The 25994-nt window shown below is 37.9% G+C and overlaps 1 protein-coding gene across 3 annotated transcripts; it reads right to left on the bottom strand.

Moving 5' to 3' along the window:
- Nucleotides 1-2295: 2295 nt before the first annotated feature.
- On the bottom strand, nucleotides 2296-25168 carry FNBP4 (formin binding protein 4). 3 transcript variants are annotated; one of them, XM_070956919.1, is made up of 17 exons: nucleotides 24979-25168; nucleotides 23224-23316; nucleotides 20692-20828; nucleotides 20278-20461; nucleotides 18845-18992; nucleotides 18607-18757; nucleotides 16816-17157; nucleotides 16103-16301; nucleotides 14827-14951; nucleotides 13811-13915; nucleotides 13310-13443; nucleotides 12196-12344; nucleotides 8865-9178; nucleotides 7486-7627; nucleotides 7123-7394; nucleotides 3813-3970; nucleotides 2296-3476 (listed from the first exon to the last, which is right to left on the bottom strand). In XM_070956919.1, the coding sequence occupies exons 1-17, from the start codon at nucleotides 25100-25102 to the stop codon at nucleotides 3386-3388; spliced, it is 2868 nt and encodes a 955-aa protein (XP_070813020.1). In that variant the 5' UTR covers nucleotides 25103-25168; the 3' UTR covers nucleotides 2296-3385. The 3 variants fall into 3 exon arrangements, with proteins under 3 accessions (XP_070813020.1, XP_070813012.1, XP_070813028.1); XM_070956911.1 differs by having other exon boundaries at nucleotides 12169-12344; XM_070956927.1 differs by lacking the exon at nucleotides 13811-13915 and having other exon boundaries at nucleotides 12169-12344.
- Nucleotides 25169-25994: the final 826 nt, after the last annotated feature.

The raw sequence follows: 25994 nt of genomic DNA on the forward strand, positions 1-25994 counted from the left end.
TGCGGAGATTAGTTTCAGTGGTGCTTGCGGGTCTATATTAAATGTTATTGATATCAATCGGCACATTTTTTTTTATATTGACAGGGATATTGTGATGGGGTGGGTCTCAGTCAACCAACCGAGATGTGGTTTCCATGTTCCCCTTTCAGGCGAAATAGCGAGTTGAATGAAAAGTATGAAGGCTATTGCTTAACGCATTGTAAGCCGCCCTGAGTCTCTGGAGAAGGGCGACATATAAATTGAACCAATAAATAAATAAATAAATAAAATCTCCCAGTGAGTAGCTCAGTGCCCTTAACTGCATCAAAGTACTGTAGCTTTTAATAAAAAGAGTTAGCCCAACTCAATCAGTTGTTTATGTGTCAATAATACCCAGGTTTTCCTTTTCTTAATTCAGCACTGGCTCTTCACGTAATGCATGATTCAGAGCCAATCGCTCACTCATTTGAATTTACCTCAAAGGACTGCTGTTCTGGGGAAAACTTAAAAGGTGAAAACACTATGTATGTGAGCTCTGGAGGAAATGTAAGATACAAATTTCTTTCCTTCCTATTCCATCAAGCTGGCCTGGCCGAAATCTTCTCCCCTTTTTAAATGTAAATTTTTTAAATGTTTAATTTATTTTAAATTATGGGGTATTTTAAATTCAGCCAAATTATTTAATTTATTTTTAATTCATTTTAAATTTTTTGTATTTATGTGTTTTATCTCGTGGCTGTTCACCGCCATGAGTCCTTCGGGAGAAGGGCGGGATAGAAATTTAATAATAATAATAAAAAATTAACGAATAGGACTAGTAAAATGAGAAAAGGAAAGAACAGATTATGTTATTTACATATCAACTTGTTTTATCCATTTCCTCTTAACTCCTGTTGTGCTGTTTCACCAGAGTGGGAGGTGAGAAATGGGTTTCTTGGGAAGGATGAGCAAAGAATGCCAGAGGTATGTAGCATAAGTATGTAATCCCAGCAGGATCATGCAAGGCATGAAGGTCGCAGCTGCTCAACTAAAACAAGCAAGCAGACACTGCCTATATTGGGCAACAGCGATACAAGCAGATGCTGGAGGCAGATCATCACTGTAGTGACAAAAGCAAGAGCATCAATTTATATAGTGCAGAACCGTAAACTCCCGTTGTTTAACTAAGAAAAACAGATGAATAGAACATATGAAACGATTGATGCTACAGTGCTTGAGGATGGGCCCCTCAGGTTGGATAGTAATCCATGTGCTACTAAAGACCTGAGGATTCTTCTGCCTTTTGGGATCTACTAGCAGTCAAGAAGTATGCCAAAGACTAGCACTTAACAGCATGAAGGCACTGAAAAAAAGATATTCTAATGTCCTTGTGTCTCTTTACTTACAAAGATCACAGTAGTGCAAATCATGGTATTCTTTGCGACATTCTATGGAAGTGGAAGACTATGAAGAAGCAGAATATTATAAACAATACTGGCACTTTTGAACTTTGGTATTGGAGAAGACTCATGAGAATACCATTGACAGCCAAGAAAACACATGGTTCTTCAACCCAGAATTTTAACTCAAGGCATAAATGACCTGTTCAAATTATCTTACTTTGAACACATTTTGCAGACTTCGCTCTTAATGCTGGGGAAAATGGAAGAAAAAGGACAATCAACAGGAAGGTGATTGGACTCAATTATAGTGGCAATGGATGTTATTATTGAAACAACTATTGGGCCAGGTTAGGAACAGAGGGTCATGGAGAACAATCTGTCCATGGAGTGACTACGTATCAACACTGATTTGATAGCACATAATCATAATATAAATCCTTTATACCTTTAAAATGAAATATAAAATGCTAATGATTATTTATCGTAATAATTCAGCAAGCTATTATCATCTCTTTTTTCTTAGTGGTAAAGGAGCAGTCGATTAAGGGGTCAAATTATAATAACCTTTGTAAAATTCTTCTGGAATCAATGATTTCACATTCATCCCGCCATATAATTTTAGACAGTCCATATGCAGTGTACATGTTATACATTTTTTTCTAAACAACAAAAGCAAAAAGAACTAGCTCCGTTATTTTAAATTTCGTAAGTCAGGGAAGTTATTTGTTGTAACTTTCCACAAACATTTAGGTGTTCAGTTGTGCTATTAATTTCAGATCTGAAAATCAGTGAAAGATCTACAATTGATGCTGATGTATATACTATCCATTGTTGTCTTGCAGAAAGGTAATTTTGCAGGGTTTTCATATAAGGTATATACTTGCTACGTAACTATAATTTTTATTGACAGTGGGTTCAAGCTAGCATAAAACAGTTCTGAAGTATAAAAAAAGATTTTATTAATGTGTATGTACAAATTTACATAGCCATAAACTGGAGAAATACAAATGGCATCCAACCATAAACCGTCCTTTCTTTCATTTTACAGAAAATCATTATCACTTGATTTAGATTTTTTAAAAGCAAACGGAGAATTAACTCAGACATTCATAGGTTGAATAAATATTCAGCCTGGCTTTAAACACAGAATTTCTGCTGGAATTCAATGACATGGACTTAAGAATTAAATACTGAGATTTCCCCCCCCCCTCCTCTAGCAGGTATCTATCAACTGGCAGCTGATTAGATAGGGCTTAAACACAGAGTAGCATACAAATGCAGGTCTTTATGAGAGGGGGGATGTATTGCAACTGATCCAGGACTATGCAGGCCACTCAGCTATTGCTTGGCCAGCAACAAAATAGCAAGCCAGCAGCTTTTTATACAAATGAGTCACTTGGCTCCTTCCCTCTGAATATCCAACAGTAAAAACATGGCCCTCTTCAATTCAAAGAGTGCTCAATATGGCAGCTACATAAAAGGGATTTTCCATCTTGTTTTAGCCACACCAGTAAAACTAGTAGGATGTTAGGAGCAGCAAAAATAGGAAGGGAACATTATTTTTAATACAATTAATGAAAATGCTCGGGGGGGGGGGGGAAACGAATAATTTTGCCAAACCCAAAGAGTTGGCAAAACCAGGAATGAAACAAGGGATTCAAATCCTGAAATGCTATGTTTGATCTAATTATAGCTAGACACATTACGGTACTTGAGAAAGCAAGAGTAGAAATGTGGAGTAAGAAATGGAACCAGCCAAAGTGCATCAATCAGTTATTGTTATCCGTTCCACCAGGGAACTGGACAGAATGGTATGTTGGCTGCCTGAAATGGGAGCTGCTTAACATAGAAGTATCAAGCCTAATCATCATTTCACAGGCCTATTTGCCAAAGTATATCTCCAAAAGATTCCCAAGTCCAACAAAATTCTCTCTCAGGTAATTGAACTGAAATAAGTATCTTCAAAGTTACAACAGATCCAACAGTAAAAGGTTCTAACTGTACAGGTATGGTTTAAAAAAAGCTCATGTGTTTGAAGTGGCTTTCCGCCTCTTGAGTCGAGCTCTCCAGTCTTCAGGCAAAGCCTCAAAATTGGCATTTCTTTCTGCCATACCACTGTAAAAAGAATAGGAAAAGAAAGGAACATTACAATAAAAAAAACTACATAATGTAAGATCTAAAATCAGAAGAACGTTTTTCCAAGTGTGCACCAATTTATAAAAAAAAACATATCCTAAGTAATGAACATTTCTTGCATACAGTACATATTGTTTTGTTAAATAACACTTACATTGAAAAGCAATTTAAACACAAAAGCATCCTCCATTTTTGTTGATAAAACCATGTGATATAACAGATGCTGCCCCCAAATTAAGAAAAACTGAACTGAATCAAAGTATTTTAGGGTGCATGCGGTTGGGTGACAGATGAATCATGCAAGCTTCTACATACCTGATTAATTGCTGCTGTTTCCATTCTTCTATTCGCTTCTGTGACATCACTTCCCGATCTTCATCACTAGAGCTGGAGTTTTCTTCCTCATCCAATTCCCGTTGAATACTCTGCCACTTCTTTACCAGAGATGGCATCTTTGTCTTCGTTTTTTTCCTCTGTAACAAAATATTCAAACACCAAAACCGTTTATTTCCTCTTAGATGTTGCCTAATTCTAATCTGCTTTGAAAAGTTTGTATTATTAAAACACTGATAATTGAAATAACGAAAGGCTGTTTTCTGTGCATCCCTGGCTTTTAAGAAAATAATCAGCTCTTGATTTCTCATCTATAAATAAATTGTAACCTGTATAATGCTTTCAGGATAGGTGTATATTGTGTCTCTTTGAATTTTCCCAGAACAGGGAGATGTTGAAATGAAATGGTGAGACATCCCATTTCCTCCCACTTTCAAATGACCTCCAGAATAGTCCAGATGACTGCCAAATTGGGAACTATATTACCAGGCAGCAGCGTTGACTTGGATGAGAGAATGGATTGAATTAAGAAATATAAGACTATTAACTTTGGAAAGACACGATTTACAACTGGAATGGCACGCTTTTTTATGGTATGGCAGAAGCAAGATGCATACGTATTTTCAAAGACATTACGTAAGAAATGCATTGTTATTGGTGTGGGAGAAGGTTAGAGATAAATATTATTTGAAAATACCAACATGGTTATCAACAATGGAAGCGTTAATACACCCAAATATTCTCAATTTTAGAAATATTCTTAGATATAAGGATATACTAACAGATAAGGGGGAATTGAAAGGGAAACAAATAGAAGAACAAGGGATTGAGATGGATTGGTATACACATATGCAAATATAAACAAGATATGAAAAAGATGCAAAATTATATGGTTTTTATTCAGAAATGACAGATCTGGATAGGATACTCACAGGAACAGATGATAAAATAATTTTTAAAATATATAATTACTTACTTAGTATTGAATTAGAAGAAGAGCAGGTAAAAGAAACAATGATAGCCTGGGCAAAAAAATTTGGATATTCAATTGAGCTAGATAAATGGCAGCAGCTATGGGAAAGGAATTACAAATTAACGATGTCCACAGCATATAAGGAGAACCAATACAAAATGTTTACAGGTGGCATATGCCACCTGAAAAATTTGGTAAAAACGTTTAAAGATAAATCAGCTAAAAGTTGGAAATGTCACCAGATACCAGGATCTTATTATTATATGTGGTGGACATGTCCAGAAATTATTGGATTAAAATTAAAATATGGCTAGAAGAAATGCTACAACAACATATAGATTTAAAACCTGAGCTGTTCCTACTGGGTATCCTACCAGAAAAAATTAGTAAAGAAAACACATATTTGATTATACATGTAATAAATGCAGCAAGGATAGTATTTGCGCAAAGATGGAAAGCAAAGAAAATCCCTTCAGAGGAGGAAGTAATTAAGAAAATATTGGACTGTGCAGAAATGAATAGATTGACTTTGATAATTAAAGAAAGAGAGGAATCGGAATATTTTAAGATATGGGGACAATTTTACCATTGGTTAGAGAAGAGATATATATATATAGGGTAATGTTGTAATAAAACAAGGGAAGAAGAAAGGGTGGGGAGAACATTACAATAAATGAACAGATAATACCAAGATGTGATGAATATAGGAGGAGTAAGAAGACACAAAAGATGTACGCAGATGATACACTGAATGATTGATTGATTATGTATTTTATGTTTGTTTGTCTATAAAATAAAAAAAAATGATTTCAGAATAGTCCAGATGATCTGGAAGAATACTATGGTGGATGAGATCAAAATCCATTGAAAGGTCAAAGAGAATTCCCTCTGTCATCATAGGATAGTGATGGCGAACCTATAACACGTGTGCCACAGGTGGCACACCTAGCCGTATCAGTGGGCACGCTAGCTCAGCTCTGGCATGCATGCGCACGCCAGTCAGCTGATTTTGGGGCCTTCTGGGCCCACCAGGAGTAGGGAAACAGGCTGTTTCCTGCCTCCGGAAGGGCTGGGGGTGGGGTGGGAAAGGCCCATTTTTCTTTCTTACCTGGCTCCAGATCCTCTCTATGCATCTGCGGAGGGCGAAAACAGCCTTTCCCACTTCTTCGGAGGCCCTCCAAAGACCTGAAACGGCCCATTTCCCAACTCCCAGTGGGACAGGAAGTGACTTTTTTGCTATCCCAAGCCTCCAGAGACTCCTCGAGAGGCTCTGGAGGCTAGGGACAGCAAAAAACGTCACTTCCTGTCCCACTGGGAGTTGGGAAATGGGCCCTTTCAGGCCTCTGAGGGAGTGGGAAAGGCTCTTTTCACCCTTCCCAGATGCATAGGTAGGATCTGGAGCCAGGTAAGAAAGAAAAACGGGCCTACCAGGCCATCACGTGCCAGGGAAGGGGGGGGATGCCCACGCATGCGGAGGGCAGGGCGCATAGAATTACAGGTGTGGGCACCTGCACACGTGAACCTCCCCCGCCCCCCCCTCTCCTGGCACGCAATGGCAAAAAGGTTAGCCATCACTGTCATAGAACAACTAAGATTATCTCTATTCTTTGTCCAAACTGAAGCCAGTTTGGACTGGAACAAGATAATTTGCTTCCTCAAGGACAGCCCATAATGGGGAGCTCTCTGTCACCTCAGCCTGGACACAGGTTCATGTCCAAGGGAGCCAAGGACAATGTCTTCAGAAAAGGCTGATGATGCCCCCTATAGAGTCATTATGACTTCTGAAGGTCATGTTATGTTCATGACTAAGATATCTTTAATAACTTTCTGGCTAAAAGTTACAAGCCATTCTGGACAAGGTTCAAGAGGAAAAGTGGTGGAACATTCTAAATATTGGATAACACAGCCTATCTTCCTTTGATATCAAAAAAGGAAAATTGATCCAGTCAAAATAAACAATAAATTACCCAATACCCAGCTAATTAATTCTACATTGCTGATTCACAGACACAAACAAGATAATGTGTTTTGTTTCAAACATATTGGAGTTCAGAAATTCTGAGCACCAGGCTAGTATCTCCAAGATAACTGAGATGAGACTTTCCCCCAGGTTGTTAGCTCCCATGCCAAGACACTATTTTCTCAGTACATTACTATAAACTAATATCCCAAAACAAACAACCAAGTTACCTATATGAAATGCTACCCAATGAACAAGTAATAAGATCAGCTTAGTAAAATAACGCACATTTCTATTTATATGCAACTCATTCCATTTTGGTACATTCAATGACAGAAAATTCAAACTTATGCACTAACCTTGCTACCTCTTCTAAGCTTTTTTGATTTCTCCAGAGGTAATGACTTTGGAACATGTGGAGGTGGTGACTGAGGAGGAGGAGGTGGCGGTGGTGGTGGAGGCGGTGGTGGCAGATGTTCTGCAGTGGCAGGTGGAGCTCCTGGTGAAGGAACTGGCTGTGTCGTGCTGGCAGGAAGTCCCCCTGAGGCACTACAGTCTGAATAGCCTATGAGAGCTGGCTGTGGTACTCCAAGATAACTTGATTGTAAACTCGCTCCATGGGCTTGTTGGCCTGAATACACAATAGCATAAAGAATGAGAAATATCTTAACATCTCCCACACAGTTATCAAACCAAAGCAGCACCTGAGGAATGAAACTTACTTCCACCTACTACTGACTGGCCATAAAGCACCGGACAACTTCCAATAGTTGCTGCTCGCTGCACCTGTCCAGCATTCATTTCGGAAGCTTTTCTTTTTAAAGGTTTAGCGGAAGTTGTGGATGTGCTGGTCTCAGAGTTGGTCTGGAAACAGACAGAAGGAAGTCAGTTTGAGGCTTGTGAATCCTACAAACCTTTAACAAGCAATTCCCATCGTTCTTGTACACTGTTTAATACATTTGTGAAAAGCAGCTACTGCTACCTGCAACAATAGATACATCACCATATGACACTTCCAACTACTACAAACAGAAATATAGTCCAGCTGCCTTTTGAAAAAGCACCTTTGAGACAACAGTGACCTGGATGATTGAGAATCTCCACAGACAAACAGAAATGTTTGTATTATGACTGGATTACTGTACTATTGTCTACAGGACTATCTTTGAGGTTGGAGAAAAAGCAGTAGCCAGAACAAAATGCCGAAGCTCAATTGCTAACTATAGTTTGCCCGTTCTGAAGGCATTGTAACTGCTGCCAATTTGCTACTGTGCTAAGTCCAAGATACTTATATTAACAATAAAAAATATCATGAGTTAATACTTTATGGAACAGCTGTTCCATAGCTGTTTTGTACTTGCTCATCAATTAAGGTTTAATGGGAATATCCCTTGAGAGTGTTACTTGTACCAGTGATTTGTTACAGAGACCATTTATGCTCTGTACTACTGTGTTTTAACTGTTTTATTTATTTTAAATATAGAGGGGACAAAATTTTGTCACTCTTATTAAAACATTTAAATTATTTTAATATTTTGTAAATTAATTTTAAACACAATCTACTTTAGGGTTTTTTTTTAATAATGGGTGAGGTACAAAATAAACAAATAAATAAATGCATTGAACTGATAACACAATTTAAATTAGAGTTCATCTCCTTACACACAAATGATGCTCCTCCTAAGCCCTGAATAGCATAAACCAGGGGTGGGCAAATGTGGCCCTTTTACAACCTGTGGACTTCAACTCCCAGCCAAGACAGCCAAGCTATTTCAGGAATTCTGGGAGTTGAAGTCCACAGGTTGTAAAAGGGCCACATTTGCCCACCCCTAGCATAAACGCAAGCTCTTCCTCCAACTTTCATATCATTTCTTAGAAAAAAACAGTATTCTTTTTCACAATAAAGTATGTACCAATTCAAAATTCTTGCCCAATGCAGCAACATAATTTACATAATTCATTTTGCATACATAGGTGATGAAAATTGTGTTTTACTTCCTGATGTGGCTTTGGGAAGACCATCCATTACAAATGACAGAGGTCAAATTGGTTTCACAGTAGAGAACAGATATAATTCATACTTCAAGGACTATTAATTCACCTGGCTGTTGGCAACAGCTGGTCGAAGGAGAGGTTTTAGAACAGCATCTTCCTCTGTTCCTGGTGCTGGTGGCTCTTCATCTCCCTCATCTTCCATTTCTACTTCCTGTATTTCTCCATCTTCTCCAGGAGGTGGGGGAGGGGGAGGGGGTGGTGGGGGTGATTCTGGAGGGGGTGGCGGGGGTGGGGGCATTTCTAAAGGTAAAGGGGGTTGCAGTACTGGGATAGAGGGCTGAAGAACAGTCCAAAATGGACTGAGAGGCACCAGAGAAGCAGCTCCGGCTTGACTAGAAAGAGATTCTTTAGAAACAGTACCTGAAAGAAAAAAGTTATATATAAAAGTTTTAACTAGTTTGCTTTGACATTTTATTGTTTCTATTATTTTATGGGGCTTTTTTTGCCAAAGGCAACCTACTTCTTTTTCTTTATTTTTTAAAGACAGAGAAAATGAAAAAAATAGTTGATGCGGAGATAAAATATTATTAAGTGTACAAACAAGTTACTGAAGTTCTCTAGTTAATGCACCATATATCGTTGATGAAAAATTAATCAGAAAGACAAAATACATTAAGCTATTTTTGACAATAAGAAAAAGAATTTTAAAGACCTTTTGAATCTCTGCCAGTTTCCACAATTGTTATTTGAAGATGCCATTAAAAAGGGGGGAAATGAGTAAAAACATCATGTTTAATTTCTAACATTGTTATTTTCTGACTGACATATTCATCTTACAACAGTTCATTGTTTGTTTGTTACAATGGCAGTGAAGAGACTTATGACCATTTTTCACTTACAACCACTGCTGCATCCTGATGCTCATGTGATCAAAATTCAGACATTTGGCAATTGATTCATATTTATTGCTGATGTATTCTATTGTACCGATTATAAACCTGTTGTCCTTACTTATATCTCAAAGGTTGACTCAGCCTTCCATCCTTTCTAAGGTAGGTGAAATGAGGACCCAGTTTGTGGGGGCAATAAGCTGACTTTGTATAAATATATACAAAAGGATGAAGGCTATTGCTGAGCACATTGTAAGCCGCCCTGAGTCTCCGGAGAAGGGCGGCATATAAATCAAATTAAAAAAAAAAAAAATGCACTCACTCGTATTCTAAAAAATTATCATCTATATTCAACAGGGAGATTGGTTTGTATTATTGTGGTTTCTCCATGTCATTGTCTTCTTTGTAAATCCAAGTTATGTACAGTATGTTACTTCCCATGTGTCTATGTTGTCCATTAAATTTCTTAAAGACAGAGTTTTCAGTATATTTATTCATAGCGACTTCAATGTTAGCTGCTGAATATAGTACCTTGGAAAAACTTGCCAATTCTTCTATAATTTCTGATGTCTGCAGCAATTTTTTTTATTGTTAATAATCTTTTTTCTAACCTGATACAAATTTCCCTGATTTATTCACATGTTCGAAATTCTTTTTTTAAATCTTCTTTTGTAGTTTTCCCATTTCCAATGAACTTAATTATTGCAATTCTTTCATCAGCAGTTTTTCTTTTGGATTATGTTTTGTAGTTTTATGCATTTGTTCTAATTCTCTTATTTTGGCATCCAATTGTTCTGTCTGTTCTCTTTTTGGATCAGTTGCTAATTCATGCTTTGCTTATCTCCCAAGTGACAGCATCAGAAATTCCTGGTGTTCTGTTTATTTTGAAGAAAATTTTCAATTCCATTTTGCATAAAGCCAGTTTTGTTTAGTGGTTAAGCAGCAGGCTAGAAAGCAGGAGACTGAGTTCAAATCCGCCTTAGCCATGAAAGCCAGTTGGTTGACTTTGGACTAATAATTCTCTATCACCAAGATATGCACCAAGACAAATTCCTTGTGTGTCCAATCACACTTGGCCAATAAAAAACACATAGAACAAGAAATAGGGGAGAAAGTGGCAAAAGCAAGCATAAATGAGGAGCAAGAAAATAATATTGAAGGAAAAGGAATTGAATGCAAAAAGCAGTTAGATGATTTCAGTGGGATTTACAGTGGCAAAAAAAGAGTGGATAGGGGGAACATCCCCCCCAAAAAGAATCAATCAAAGGGTAAAGAGGGAAATAGTGGCAAGAAATTAGGACAAAACTTGGGGAGAACTATTTGAATAATATATCTAAAAGTGAGAAAAAGGAGTCAGAAGAAAAAATATAATAAATATAAAAACAAAAAAGAAAAGAATAAGTTAAGAGAATGTGGAAAAAAGAGAAAATTATTAAGAAGTGGAATTTTGGAGAGACCAAGAGAAAATGGTTAAAGAATGGAAGACCAGTGGAAAGGAGGAAGGGAAATAAGATAAATATTAGTTGATTTAAGGGAACTGTATTAATATTATTAATTGTGGATGGTCAATTAAGTTAAAGGGTTTTAATGTAAGATTTGAATATGATGATGTATATTGTTTATAGTAAAACAGAATAGCAGGTGAAATGTGAAATGGTAATTTGGTTTAATTTTGAAGACAATTTTAATTAAAAGACAAAGTTGAAATGTTAAAAAGTGGGATGGGGATTTTGAGAAATATATTCTGTAATGGAGAAATAAGATAATTGATGTTATTGTAAGAGATTAGGAATTAAGGGCAGATAGTGATACTGTTTATGTATTATGTATTCAGAGAAATTAAGGTAAATCAAAGAAGTATGGAAAAAATATTATGGCTGAAATTGGAAATATGTAAAATGAACTTGGAAAAAAAGAGAACAATATGGTAGAAGTTGAAATAACAAGATATGGTGAAAAATGATTAATTCGTGATAAAAAACTATATAAAAGAGATGAATATGGAAAAAATAGGGAGCTTGGAATAGATTAAAAAGATTAATATATATATAAAATGTATAAGATGTGACCTGGTCAACACTCTATTCATAAATATGTATGATGAAAGAAAAATTTAAGTAAAACTTGTTTACAAAAAAAAAAAAGAAAAAAAAAATCCACACGACCATGTACTATTTTTATGTGAGTTTCTTCACCTCCAATATTAAAAAGCATCCAAATAACCAGTCCCCAAACTCTAAAATTAAACTGAAAGAATTCCTGCAGAAAGAAATCTAGCTTCACATGGATATATATGATGCATGAATTGCACACAATGATGAAAAGAATATCCTAGTTTATATACAAAGGAATATTATAGATAATACACTCTCATTTCAGTTTACCTTTCAATGTACAGATGAATACTTAAGCATACATTTCCTTAAGCAACTACTCTTTTGTGTTAAATATGGTTGGTCCCCTCTAAAAATGCCCCCCCCCCCCATTAGTTTTCTTTTAGCAGAACATCCAGGTGTGTACCTGTAGCATTATCAGCAGATTCCTCACCAGACTCAGTTTTCTCCTTCAATGCTTGTTTGGGAAGAGCTTCTGCTTTATTCTCTAGGATTTGTCCTTCCTCCTCCTCCTCCCCATCTGGGAATTCCCACTGGGATTCGCCTGACTGCTCGTTAACATAGAAATAGCGTCTATGATCCCTAAATCACAAGAAAGAAAACAAAGCTTTACTCTCTTCACCCCCCACACTGACACAATAATGTGGTCCTATCCTGTGACAGTGGAATACTCTCACAGGAAGAACCTCTTATAAAAGGACTGCTGTTCACAAAGGCAACAAACAGCTTTGAGGAAGAATTGGCAAGGTGAGCTTGCTCCAAACTGTTTGTGGTGCTGGCTCTGTGATCACAGCCCTGACCCCCTTGCTCCAAGAGTAGGGGGTGAGCGAACAACTCGCTTGCGGCTGATATGAAATTAAAGGCTGTGTGAGGAAATAGACTTTAAAGGTAGTCTCAGGATTCATTTCCTTCCAGAATAGCAAAAGAGAAACAGCCCAATTTATGAAAGATGGCTGCTCCCATGGACTGCTGCAGTCACATGTATGATACTCTTGGTGTCAGACATAGTGAATGGCTACTGAGAGGGAGAGGATCTGGGAGCTGAAAAACAAAAGAGCAAAGATTTCAAATAAACAAAAATAATCAAGAAAGCCAAAAATAAGAAGAAATAGTTTGGTCTGACCTGCTGGCAGGAGATAGTTATCTTGTTCTTCGTTGAGATCCTCAGGCAGTGAGCTTTCCATAAGGACACAGACGTTACTTGGGAGCGTAGTTCCTGAGATCCTGCAATGTGCACAGAGCTCTCGCATGCGCGACCCCCCAAGCCCGCCCTCCTTAGCGCATTTACATTCGAGAGTAAACACCAGCTCTGTCCAATCGCGGAATCAAATCCATTTCAATACACTTAACATAGACTTTATATTTCTCCAATTTTTGTGGCTGGCTCAAAATCTGTATGTGCCAGAGGCTCTTTGCCCGCTCAGCACCGCTAAGTGCAGCTGGTCTCAGTCTCCAGACAGATGACGGCAGGTCGGTAGGTGGTGATGATCACAAATCATGTCTGAGATGTCAAAGGTGAAAGGTGAAAAGGGGAGAAGAGTGCGTACCTGTCCCAGTGGCAGGACCAGCCTTTAGGGGCGGCGTTTATTTCATATTGTTTTAGCTGTTCAGCTGCATCTTGTAATTTGCGTTTGAGGTAATTTCCTTGGAGAGCACCTTCCCGCCAATCTGCAATTCGAGTCTGTCAGAGAGATAAAGACACAGAATAATGAAAAATTTGCAGACAACTGGCTACATGCATGCCATATTCTGCTGAACTCTAGAATTTTATACAGTGCCAAGCCCTTAGAATAGGAAGCAGCAGTAAAGATAAAGCTTGTAATTAATTATAAACATTACATAATATCCATTATGTCTGCAAATAAAATATTGTCTTAAATAAAGCCAGAAGCTGGTGGGGGAGGAAAGGACAAGGGAAGAGAAATAGAGACTGCTATTCATGCCATGGGACTTGAACTTCCTAAATTCTTGTCACACCACAATCCTTTCATGTATATGGCTTCCTATATTTCATTTTTTCTTTTTAATAAAAGGTAAACCCTGGTTACCTCAGTCTGCAACAGTAGCATGTGGAAGTTAGAGATCGACTGTCTACTGATGCCCAAGAACTCCAGCTTGCTTATCAACATATTGGCCAGCTCTCCAATCTGAAACTGCCAAAAGTAAAGCAAGCAAGAGGTCAAGTTTTGGTTTGTTAGTCATAACATAAAAGACTATTGCAATGCTGACTCTGAAATGTACAAAGATCCATGATCTGAATAGTAAATCTCAGCTGAAAAAATTTGTGACTAATGAGGACCAGAGTAGAGCCAATCAATCTTAGCCAAATATTTTTAAAAATGTATTGTCCTGAACCTTATTGCCCATGTACTTTTATTTTATCCTGATGGGATAATTTAAGATCTTATCTAATTTTAAATATGTATAAATCAGTAATCATCATGTCCAATGCAGACTTTTTCACCTACTTTGCACAAAAATGCTGTTATTTCATTATTCAGTACCGACAGTCACAAAAACTGCAATGCTTAAATAAAAGGATAAGTCTGTATGCTTCTTATTACTAATAAATACTTCCTGTTATTAATAAGATTGCCTATTTCTTGTTAGAACTTGCATTACACCTTCACATATCAAATGCCATTTGTTTTTAAATTCCTGTAACTTTTTGGGATGCAGCACAGAATATGTCTAGAAGTATTACTAGAAGCAGTTAAAAATAATTAAAACTTAAAAGATTCAGAGGTATTCTATGATAAAATAACCTACACTAGATTAAGTACTAACAATGACTTAAGGGCAAATTCACACATGCACACACAAAAACACAGAGGTTATAAGAAAGTTCAGTCTATAAGCTACATCATTATAAACACTCAGATAGGCTTATATTCTGTACTTAAATTTGAGGTTATAAATGATGAGACTTGTATTGTTTCAGGTCATATCACTTTACTTAATGATATGAAAATGAATGGTCATTATGTGTCAGGAAAACAAGATTTGCAAATGATATAAAGACATGATTCTCTCTTGACTATAAAGCCTATTTTAACTCACACACCTTTAAGTCCTGCTCTTCATCTTCTACCTTGAAAACCCCTTGTGTTTTCACTTTGTCTTGAAATTCTTCCATGTCTGGTCCATGGCCCAAGTTGTCATCAGGCGTTTCTGGTTCTTCCTTCACAGCTGAACAGAAAATAAGAGTAGTGACTATATATCTTACTCTCTACTTTCATTAATTAATTAATTTCATTAATTTCTTTCAGTCACAGAATATAAGAATCACAGAACTGAAGAATGTAAATTACTTCCTTGTAATTTAAACCAGTTCTTTCTTGTCCTATCTTCTGAAGTGACTAAATCCTGACTCATAAACAACACTTTTGATATTTGAAAACAACTATATTTGGTTTCCCTGAAGCTTGTTGACTTCTGTTTATTATTCCAGCCTATCAAAATCTTGACTGTATTCTCCAAGGTGGCTGTTATTCCCTCAACCTAGTGTTGTCTGCAAATGTGATGATCGCATATTTAACCCTGAAGAGCACAGGACCTAGAATGGAGCCCTGAAGTATAGCACTGGGTATTTCTCTCCTGCTTGATACATGCTCATGGGATATTATTGTTCAACCATCTGTATATCCATCTAAAGGTAGCATAGTCCAGCCCATATTTTGTTATTTTCTCTACCAGAATCTCTTGGGAGACTTTGTTAAATGTTTTGCTGCAGTCAAGACTCTGTCCATTGCATTCCCCTGGTCAACTAACTTATTGGGGAAAGGAAATTAGTACCAAAGTTAGCTCTTGCCAAGCAATAAATGTTTTAATAAATGTTTACAAACTGAATTTTTCAGTAATCTGTCCCAGAGTTTGCCTGGTACCAATTTCAAGATGACGTGTAAATAACTATGTTTGCCCTCCTTTTTTTTTTTTTTTTTTTTTGAATGTATGTACAAAATCTGCCCTTTTCTACTCCTCTGGAACTTTGGTAGCCTGTTCTCCATGATTCCTCAAAGATCACATACACACAAAAATAACATTTGCAAGTTCCTTTGAGGTTATTAGCTGTCTGACTCTGTTTGGGTCCCTTTAAACAGATTTCCTTGGGAAAAAGAGTAAGAGAAAGAGTTGAGAGGTTCTGCCATTTCTCTACTAGATATTCCTCTATCTTTTTGGAGGGTTCTTACTGCTATTATCCTTCCCCAAGCATTTCCTCTGCCCTATTTAAGAATTCCCCATCCTCCCCTTAAACATCTTTGTTTCCGAATAATTTGGCACAGGTAGACTGTAAGACATAAGCAAACTAAGGTTAACCAAAGATTTGAAAAGAATCTTACCAGTTTCTCCAGGCTCAGGACTATCTTGGCCTGTCTTGCTAGACCCTCGGCTTGTAGATTCAGGACTAGCAACTCCAAACAGCTTCCATTTCCCTTGCTTTGGTAACAACCGCCGTGTTAGATCTGATTGACTTGCATCAGAAAGTGGACTGGAGCCTGAAACACTCCCATCACCTTCTTCCAAAGCTCGTAATTCTGCCTATAAAAATGAAACATTATTTCAGTATTGGAGAATTCATTGCTCCTAAGTATCTGCCTTCAATAATGAAAGACTATATGTGTAGAACATTCTATTATACTTTTCATATCAACTGCTGTCTAATTGGTCATATCCATTACTTGTTTGTAAATCTCTAATTACTTCCCCCACCCCAAAGACAGGGAATTTGATCAGTATAAGCCTCCACAAAAGTACATATCATCTTTGATTTGGAGAAACAGGTCTAAATATGCTTTTGGCATTTTATTGCCAAGGATATGTATCTTAAAAGATAGAATTGATAACAATTTTCTCCTAGAAGGCAAATCTAACACACATTTCTTTTAGATGCTGAAGAATACAACAGCAAATTAATCCAAAATGGGATTTCCCTTTGTAGAATCATGGAAAGATGTTATAGCTTTTCCTTCAATGCAGTATCTGCAAGTAGATCCTTTTCCTCTTAGTTAGCTACAACCTTGACAAAATAATTCCTACATAATATATAACCTACCTTCTTCCTCTCCAACACCATTTCCAGTTCCAGAGTGTCTTGCTCTTCTTCTTCCTCTGCACTTTCTCCTGATTGCACCACACTACACAGGTCTTCCTGAGAGGGGTCTTCCCCAATATCATGAACACCTTCCAACTGCTGATCAGAAATGGCTGTTGTTTGTTCTGTCGTCACATCTTCTTCCATCAATGGCTCCACCTCTTCTTTACATATAACCTTCCGCCTCCAGCGCTCCTCTTCCTCCTTCACTACCTCAGGAAGCAAAGGAGCCAGCAGAGATGCAGCCACTCCCTTTTTCTCTTCTTCACTGCTTGATAGTGCCTGGATGCCTTCATTCACCTCCTGTGAAGTTAAGATTTTTCCATCAAAATATTAACTTCTTCAACTATGCCAGACAAAACATTCAAAATCACATTCTAAGAACTACTAGAATACTTGACAATAAAGAGTCAATCAAGTATTTCAGACAAAGATCACAAACCGCACTTGCAGTATTTAGCTCTGGCACTCTGCTCTCTAGACACTCTCCAGTCACTTTGGACAGTGAGATAGGTGGCATATAAATTTAATAAATAAATATTTATCTTAATTTCTATATTTGGTTGTGTTCTTTTTACCATATTCATTCAAAGTTTGAAAACGTACAGTCAGTAGATTAACAATGCACAAAACCTAGAAATACCAGCTCAGAATTTCTAACTCTAATCCCACTTTAGGTATGAAAGCCAGCAGGGTAACCTTGGCCAGTCTCTCAACCCAACTTTCAGCCCAGGTCATTTCACAGGATGGTGTTTGTGAGGAAAATAGGAGGAAGGAACATTATGTATGTTTGCTGCCTTGAGTTATTTGTAAAAACAATAAAGGTGGATTAAACATATAAGTAAATAAATAAATACTTCAATCTAAAAAGTCTTAGGCCTAGGAAAGAAGACTTTGGGACTGAGTCTGAATTATGAACTTGTTGTACCAACATTTCTCAAAATCTGGCTTGTGATTCTCAGGGTGGGAGAGGGATATCTGAAAATGGACAAGATTGTCAGAGGACCTTTCTAAACAAGTTCACCATTAAAAAAAATATGTAGAATGCAAAGCAACCTAAGAATCCTAGCTCCACCACCAGTTTCTTTAAAATGTTTTAATATATCAAGTTAATGACTATTATTTCAGTATGTCTGCATTGGAAAGTGCCAAAACCAAGTTGCAGCCTACCAATCTTTTGCACATTGCAACACTTACAGAACAATTTAAGAGAAGTTGATTTAAGATGAAATCTTTTAGTTTCCCCCAATTTTAAAGAATGAAAGCGGCTGCTTCAAATTAAAACCAGATTTCAGAAATGATGCAGAAGTAAGCAGCTCAGCCCTCCTGTTAAAAAGAAGATTGGGGAGGATTCCCAAATTATTATTTTTTATGGTTGTAAAGTTCTATCAGAGTTTCATGGAAAGATATACACATGCATACTATTATTTAAAGTGTTATACCCATTTATTGCTTAACTTGTTACCCCAATGATATCATTTCTGTTGGGGGGGGGTGTCACAGAAATTCATGTTAACATTTTAGGATCATGGCATCACAGAGTTTGAGAACCCTGATACATGATATTTAGCTATGAACTCTTAGCAACCTAATTTATATAAGTTGATTTTGTACAATATCAAGTACTCCAAAGTGTGAACTATCCATTCTAGATCTGAAAGAAAGAAATCAGAGGTATATACAAACTTGAGGAAAGACCAATAAAACAGCAGGCATTTTTTATGGAAATGTTTCATTCAAATTGATACTGACCTTTCTCAGCTCACGTTTTGAAAGAATTGTCCTACGTCCAATACTACCAGCAGCAGGAACAGCAATGGTACTACTAGTACCACTTCCACCTTTCCCCTGAGAACTGATATCGACAGCCACCTGGTAGCTTTCATCAGCCTCTGTTACAGAACTAACAAAAGAGCAGTTTTAGTAAAGGTTTAGCTTAAAAAAACAAATCCAATTTAACTTCTGAAATTATTCACTTCTTTAATTTTACCTGTGTTGGTAATGTTCGAGAGTCTGGACTTGTGTTGCAAGATACTGAGGTAGTTCCCAAGTAACTTCATTTGTTTGAATGTTCCAGTAATAATAGCAGCCTGTGTTTTCATCCCAAACTTCCTGCCAGTCTCCCATTTCTACTCCCACTGTGGGAAAAACCAAACCCCCCAAATATTAATGAGCAACTTTGCCCTTTATTAATCAGCAATTAAGTACAGACTATACTATTGAGCATCTCCATATTTCTCCATACATGTATATTAAACAGGGATTACAATTGCATTTGCTCCCTATCCCCCCTACTCCCCACCTTTTGGGTATATCCCAAATTGTTAAACGAGACAAAATTCATAAATTACTTTTAATAATCTTTCAATTTCAAAGCCAATCTCGTAAAACTCTGCATTCAGCCTTATATAAAAATACCAAGTATTCTTAGTTAAAGAGAACAAAGGACTTTAATCAGTCTTTATATACTAGCAGATTTTATCTGAATAATCCTTGATTTAGATGAAGAAATGGGTTGATTAATAATCCAGAAGGCAGAAACAAAATTCAAAACAATAAATAAGAAAAATAGATTGGAAATTGAATAAACAAAAATACTAAGTTCTTCTTTAGGAAAAATAAAGCAAAGTAACAAGCAAAGGATGGAGGGGATATCTGGTTTGGCAATAGTAGATGTGAAAATGATCTTGAAATTATAACTGATCACAAGCTGAATATGCAGGTTAACAAGGCTGCTAAAAATACAGATGCAATTTTAGGCTGCATCAATAGAATTACAGTTACCAACTCATGGAAAGTAAATTAATTGGATCCCACCTCAAATATTGGGTTCAGCAATGAGCACACTTTTAAAGGATTCATGAGCCACGATGGCACAGAGGTTAGAGTGCAGTACTGCAGACTACTTCTGCTGACTGCCGGCTGCCTGCAATTTGGCAGTTCAAATCTCACCAGGCTCAAGATTGACTCAGTCTTTCATCCTTCTGAGGCCGGTAAAATGAGGACACAGATTGTTGGAGTCAATATGCTGACTCTGTAAACCGCTTAGAGAGGGTTGTAAAGCCCTGCGAAGTGGTATATAAGCCTAAGTACTATTGCAATTCAGACAAATTGATAATGTATACAATGTATACAGAGAATAGCAGTATTTATTAGGGAGACTGGTAACTAAATCTTACAAGGCAAGGTAGAGAGACTTGAATATATTATATCCTTAGAAAAAGTGACCTGACCAGAGCTTGATAGTATTCTTCAAGTAATACACACAATAAAGCCCAAGAGTTCTTTATAGTCCAAGAGTGCAGTATACAGATTAATAGCCTTAAATCATAGGGAAGTGCAATGAACAGGAAGATAGATCTAATAGTTTAAGTGATCCTCCCAGTATTATCATCTATCATAAACTAGCTATAATGAGCTCACCTCCTGCCAATGAGCACTGAGTGTCATATTGCCATGCAGCTATTTGGTCTGTTCCGTTTGCAGTTACCAAAACCTGACTGGTAGCAGACTCCTTGGGTTCTGGCCGTGGAGGAGTTGGCGGTGGAGCCGTAGTTGGCACAGTGGCCTCAGGAGGTTGGGAAGGAGCAGTAATTGCATCTATTTCCTTGAAAAAGTAGAAGACGACATATTTAAGAACATTTATTTAATGTCAATCTGGAAGAGAAAATGTTCAATCATCATACGAAATGTTTGAACAGCTCCTAAAAACATTATCCCTCAGATGCTTTCTCTCTTTTCTTGTCTATTATAAAATACTACTGTGAATTTTTTTGATCTTCTACAGTAGTTCAAGGACTAAGTCAATTAATGAACCAAAATTACATTCCTACTAACCGCTAGAAAATTAGCCAGAGTACTATCGATGTCTGTTGAATTATTTCCATTTGCATCTGCAGATTGTACTGCTTTCTCAGTCATCTCACTGTCCTCTTCATCACTGTCCGCATATGTACCAAGCAAACACAAACCACCTAAAAGAAAAGTCAACATTATCATATTTGGCATTCCACAACAGCAACACATTATAATTATCCAAACAGAAAATTCAATATCTGAATTTTTTTACAGGTCCTTATATTTAGCCAGACAACTTATTACACAGAACTCAACAGTAATTTCATAATTGATTTACAAAATGTCTGAAATAGATTTAATAGTTCTACTATCATAGCAAACACTTTTTCTATCAAACCTGAATCCTGAAGATATTTTGAATTTTTAAGTATGAATCATACTAGTTCATGTGTGGACCACATACAGCTTTTCCAGCCCCTATTTTGTAGTCCCAATAATTTTCCAAACTACATCATAAAATATTAGCTGAAAACCCACAGCATGAGTTTTTGTATGTTTAAGCAAAAAAGTGAAAATGAACTTTTAAATCCTTGACTCCAAAAAAAGGGTAAAACAAGTTTAACCCTACTGTAAAATTAATACAGTATTACCAACCATGCTTTTTAAAAAGAAGCCCTCTTCCCCTAATAGAGAAAAAATGGAAATTATAGCTTCTGTCTGCAAAAGAATGGTCCATACCCCCCTTAACCATGATTTACTCCACCTTGGTTAATTATAAAAATGTATGCACATCTAAGCCAAAACCATGGTTTACAAATAACAATGGAGTTTACCCAATATGCTAAACCAAAACAATGCAAATTACATTATGACCTTAGATGCCAGTGCAGTGTAGTTGTTAATATTCACACAGGAGTGGAAAGATCACTCTCAGCCATGGAAACTTACTGGATGACTTGAGACAATCATCCTCACTCAGCCCAAACTACCTTAAAAGGTAATTGTTGTGAAAGTAAAATGAAAGGAGATCCCTATGTAAAAACCACAGACTCCTGGAGAAAAGATTACCGAATATATAAATATATAAATAGAGAGTAATGCTGTTTATGGCTTCACTTATGTTTGCCCTCATGTAAAAAGAGTGAAAATGCAATCTTTTCATCTGAATCATATAAAATCTGTTACAGCAGCAAAGTCAAATTTGGGATTTGATTGGGGAATGCCAAGAACCACATAGGAAATCAGAATTTTGCAGATTCTTGAATTTATGCCGCTGATACAATTTTAACTCCTTGCAAAAAAAATATATGTGTTGATGGCTTGAATTGGATTTTAAATAATGTTGCTGTCACCAAAATATTGTGATAGAATTGTGTGAAATAAATTTTGGGAACTTTTTCAGTGTTACATAACTTTTTAAAAATTCCTAGTCGACATATTGTAGGTGCTTTTCATGGGTTTTATCTTTTCTTTCATACATATTTCTTTTCATTTAGATTTAGTTATTATACTTTTCTTTATTGCTGTACACTATTATGAATCCTTTGGAATTAGGATAAATTATAAATTTTGAAAAATAAAATTAGTATTTAACAAATTATACTGTGAACATTAATATTATTCTGATTTCAAAAATCTGATAGAAGACATATCTTTTAAAACTGTTACTATATAATAAAAAATTACAAAGAATCCTTTTTCTCATTTATTTAAAAGGAAGTGTCTTTATTTTAATCAATTCAGAAAAATAACTCCAGTATTTAATCTGTAAAAATCTTGTATCCAACTTGCTTTACACAAATCAGAGTTTAAAAACAGTTTACAGTTTGGATTGATAGCAACTAGATTGCTGGGACTGTTGTCATTCCATAATGCAGTTGTAAAATGCAACACCATGTAACCTTGCATTGCTTAGTAATAGCAATCCCAGGTACTATCATTACCCAGGACCGCATGGGTTAAGTGGGTAGAGGCAGGAGTCCTAGATAAGGAGAAGGGAAGGGGTGCATGGAGTGTGGAAAGCCTGGTGAAAATTATGGATGTGCTGGAGAGGGCCATGGGCAGACACTGGGGAGTGCAGGCAGACTAGCAAGGGCTGCAGGCAGGCATTGGGGAGTGTGGGTGAGCCAGTGAGGGCAGCAGATGAGCACTGGTGACCAAGGAACTCCGTAGTAAGAAATTGTTCCCATTTATTTTTCTCCTCTGGAGAAAAATCATTTGTGACCTTTCCTGCCAGCTTCCCCACTGACTTTTCTTCTGGGAAACTGGCAGGGAAAGTTGCACATGGCAATCACAGCTTGCTGAAATGTTGTAATCACGAGCCAGTCATCACAATCATGTGACTGTGGAGATATTGCAAAGACTGCAATTTTGCAGACCTGTTGTTAGTCCCCTTCATTTATAATTTTCAATGGTCGCTGAATGAGTGATCATAAATCGAGGACCAACTGTATGATTCTAATGGAAAAATGTAAGACAACAAGTTAAATAAGTAACATTTAAAAATGTGTTGTATGCCAACAGTGTGACTGTAGCTTTATTTATTACAAATAGAATTGAGAAATATTGTACCTGTTGGTTTGACCGGTACAGGACCAACCGGCATGTTAGCCTGAGGAGGGTTTGAGGCTATTTTTGGGACCTCTTCGGTTGCTTCAAATTCATCTGGAAAAAGTAAACATAAACCATAAACACTTCAAAAGAATATACTCACTGTAAAATAAAAACATGCATTGGTGGTGTCAGGAAGGGAAACAGGCTTTCTGCCTAGATCTCTCAAGAAAAGTAACAATTAAAGGCATAAAAGCAAGGGAACTTATTATTAACAATATAGTAGTAATTTTAACTGTTCAGTCATGTCCAACTCTTGGCAACTTTATAAGCAAGTGCTCTTCATGCTATCTTGTCAAGCATAGCTACTTTCAGTTGTTGGCTGTTCATTTTTGTAACACACACAACACATATACAAACACACACAGTTCAAAAAATCTCCAGAATTGTATGAGAGGTAGTAATGGGGACTGCAGGAAAACAAGGAATTCAAATTGATACAAGGAAAAACCATTAACAAATTATTCAATTACTTTCCTTCAAGTAACTTTCAAATATATCTTAGTTCTCTCCACCAATGGAAATAAATAAAGTCCATTTCAAATCCAAATGATTGTCTTCAATGATTTTGCTACTGCAAAAATCACAGGAATTTATCTCAATTTAATTTTTTTTAAATTTCAAAACAGCTATACTTTTACTGCTCAACTATTTCAGTCAGCTTCTTTCAGCTACAAATGTTAAAATGTGAAAAATGCACACGCCTAGTAATAATATACTTTTAACTCTGGCTACAGATCATATCTATTGTGCTTGAGTATATATAGACTTTTCACAGTGGGCATCAATTCGTGGGACTCCCTCTCAAGGATAGTCAATCACTTGCCTTTTCCTTAAAGATAAAAAACTGACTCTTTAACCATATTTCTGGTAGTGAAACTCGTGGTTTTAATTACCGATTTTACTTTTATCCTTATTTTTTTTTGAATGCTCGGTCCTGGTTGACTGAAGCTGCCTGTCAATCAATCCACTTATATAATGTTTCCTATGATTTTAGCACAGTATCTTGGAATCTCCCCCCCTTCCCCCAATCTTTAATTATAAGTGCTTTAGGATTTCCCTCAGAACCAAAAGTGCAAGGCACCGGAAAAGCAAGTTATAATCCCCACCCCCGACATTTTAAATAAAGTCCCACAACATATTTGAGGGAAGATACCGCCATCAATTGTCCCCATCATTATTTGTATAGGGGTAATTCCGGTCCGGTATCACACCAAGGCCATCCACCACCTCCAGTCGCACGTTATTTCCACATCATCCCCCCGGGGAGAGGGTGGATTTAGAGGGGCGGTCCTTGTCTTGTTCAGAAGTTTGACAGCCTTACTTGGAAAGCCTGGAAGAAGTTACCTTCTCCCCAAAGGACGTTTTCCATCGATAAAGCGAGCCGCATCGCCGGCCGCCTGGGTAGGTAGGCTAAGAGCTAAGGAAGGCGGAAAACGCGCCTTGGGCTTCCCGAACCTCCTCGCCAAAACAGCGACCGAGGCGCCCATTGTTGTCGTCTGACGAGCAAGCGTTAACACACGCGGCAAAAGGCAGGACGCAGCTATGCGCTCACAGACCAAAAAAAGAAAAAAAAAGGCCGGGGGAAGCCTTAACCCGCAATCCCTTCCATTAGGGGCGGCCGGGGAAGCGCTCTCCCCCCTCCCCCCACCACAACCCCAAAGCCTGTAGGCCGCACCGCGCGGTGGCAGCCGAGGACTCCGCCGACGCCCTCACCCGCTTCTGACGCCGAGTCTCCGTCCCCCGGCGCCGCTTCTTCCCGTCCCCCACGAGGCCCCGGCGGTGAGAGTTGCAGGATCGGACGGCGCCCCACCGGCGCCGCCCGCGATTTTTTCCCCATCGGTGGCAGGGGAGCGCGCCGCTCTCAGCAGAGCAGAGGCCCGAGAAAGGGCGAAGCGAGCGCAGCCTGGGCCTACCAGTGGAGGCGGGGCCGCGGTAGGGCGCAAGGAGAGTCGGGATGATGAGGCGGAGCCTGTGCCGCCCGCCGGGCGCCGGAGAGGGTTGGGTGCGGCTGGAGGCCTTGCGCGGCGAGACGCCAGAGGGTCGGGGACGGCGCCGCTCCGCTTGCGTTCTCCGCCCGTCCAAGCAGGGCGCGCATGGTGCGTAAGATTGAAGGCTTCCAGTCCCGTCTCCCAAGTTGAGTGAAAATCTCCATGTAAACAAAAGGGACACGTAGGGCGATTAATTGCATAAGTTATTGTTCTCCGTGTTGTCCTCATAATAGCCTTGCCAATAAGGGGGGGGGGATAGACTTGTGCGATTGGCCCAAAGCCTCCCGCTAAATTTCATAAAGTGGGGGCGTTTAAATCCTGCTTCTCGTAAAACACTTAATTGGCTGTCTTTTTCCATCTAGAGAGCTTTTTTCTTTTTCTCTTTTCTTTGCAAATTCTATTGACAAATGGACGTTACAGCAATGATCTTGTAACTTAACACTGTGGAAAGTCAGCACCCACCCTCCTAGAGAATGAACTATTTTGAGGAATATTAAAAAGGCAGGATAAAATATTTCCCCTAAAGGAGAAATGGGGAAAAAAATCTTAAGGGAGGCGGAAGCCAGCACCAGTCTCCCTTCCCCAAGCAGAAACTTGAGGGAGCCAGCTTTTAGAAATAGATTCCATTCAGAAAGACTGGGTCAGACAGAAACTCCAGTTAAGCAATTAGGCAAGACAAGATTAGCTCAGGCAAACACCTAGGATTTGAATTTCTCCTTTTGCCTAGAGCCACCCACAACC

This window comes from Pituophis catenifer, unplaced genomic scaffold (genome assembly GCF_029215685.1).
Source record: "Pituophis catenifer annectens isolate HBS135680 unplaced genomic scaffold, rPitCat1.0.hap2 SCAF_1, whole genome shotgun sequence".
Lineage (NCBI taxonomy): Eukaryota > Metazoa > Chordata > Lepidosauria > Squamata > Colubridae > Pituophis > Pituophis catenifer.

Coding starts and splice junctions, on each gene's coding strand:
- FNBP4 (XM_070956911.1), bottom strand. CDS start 25,102: ATGGGGAAAAAATCGCGGGCGGCGCCGGTGGGGCGCCGTCCGATCCTG. Junction 20,829..23,223: donor TGTACCGGTCAAACCAACAG/GTACAATATTTC, acceptor CTTTTCTTTTAG/GTGGTTTGTGTTTGCTTGGT. Junction 12,345..13,309: donor TGGTCCTGCCACTGGGACAG/GTACGCACTCTT, acceptor CTTGTGATTTAG/GGATCATAGACGCTATTTCT.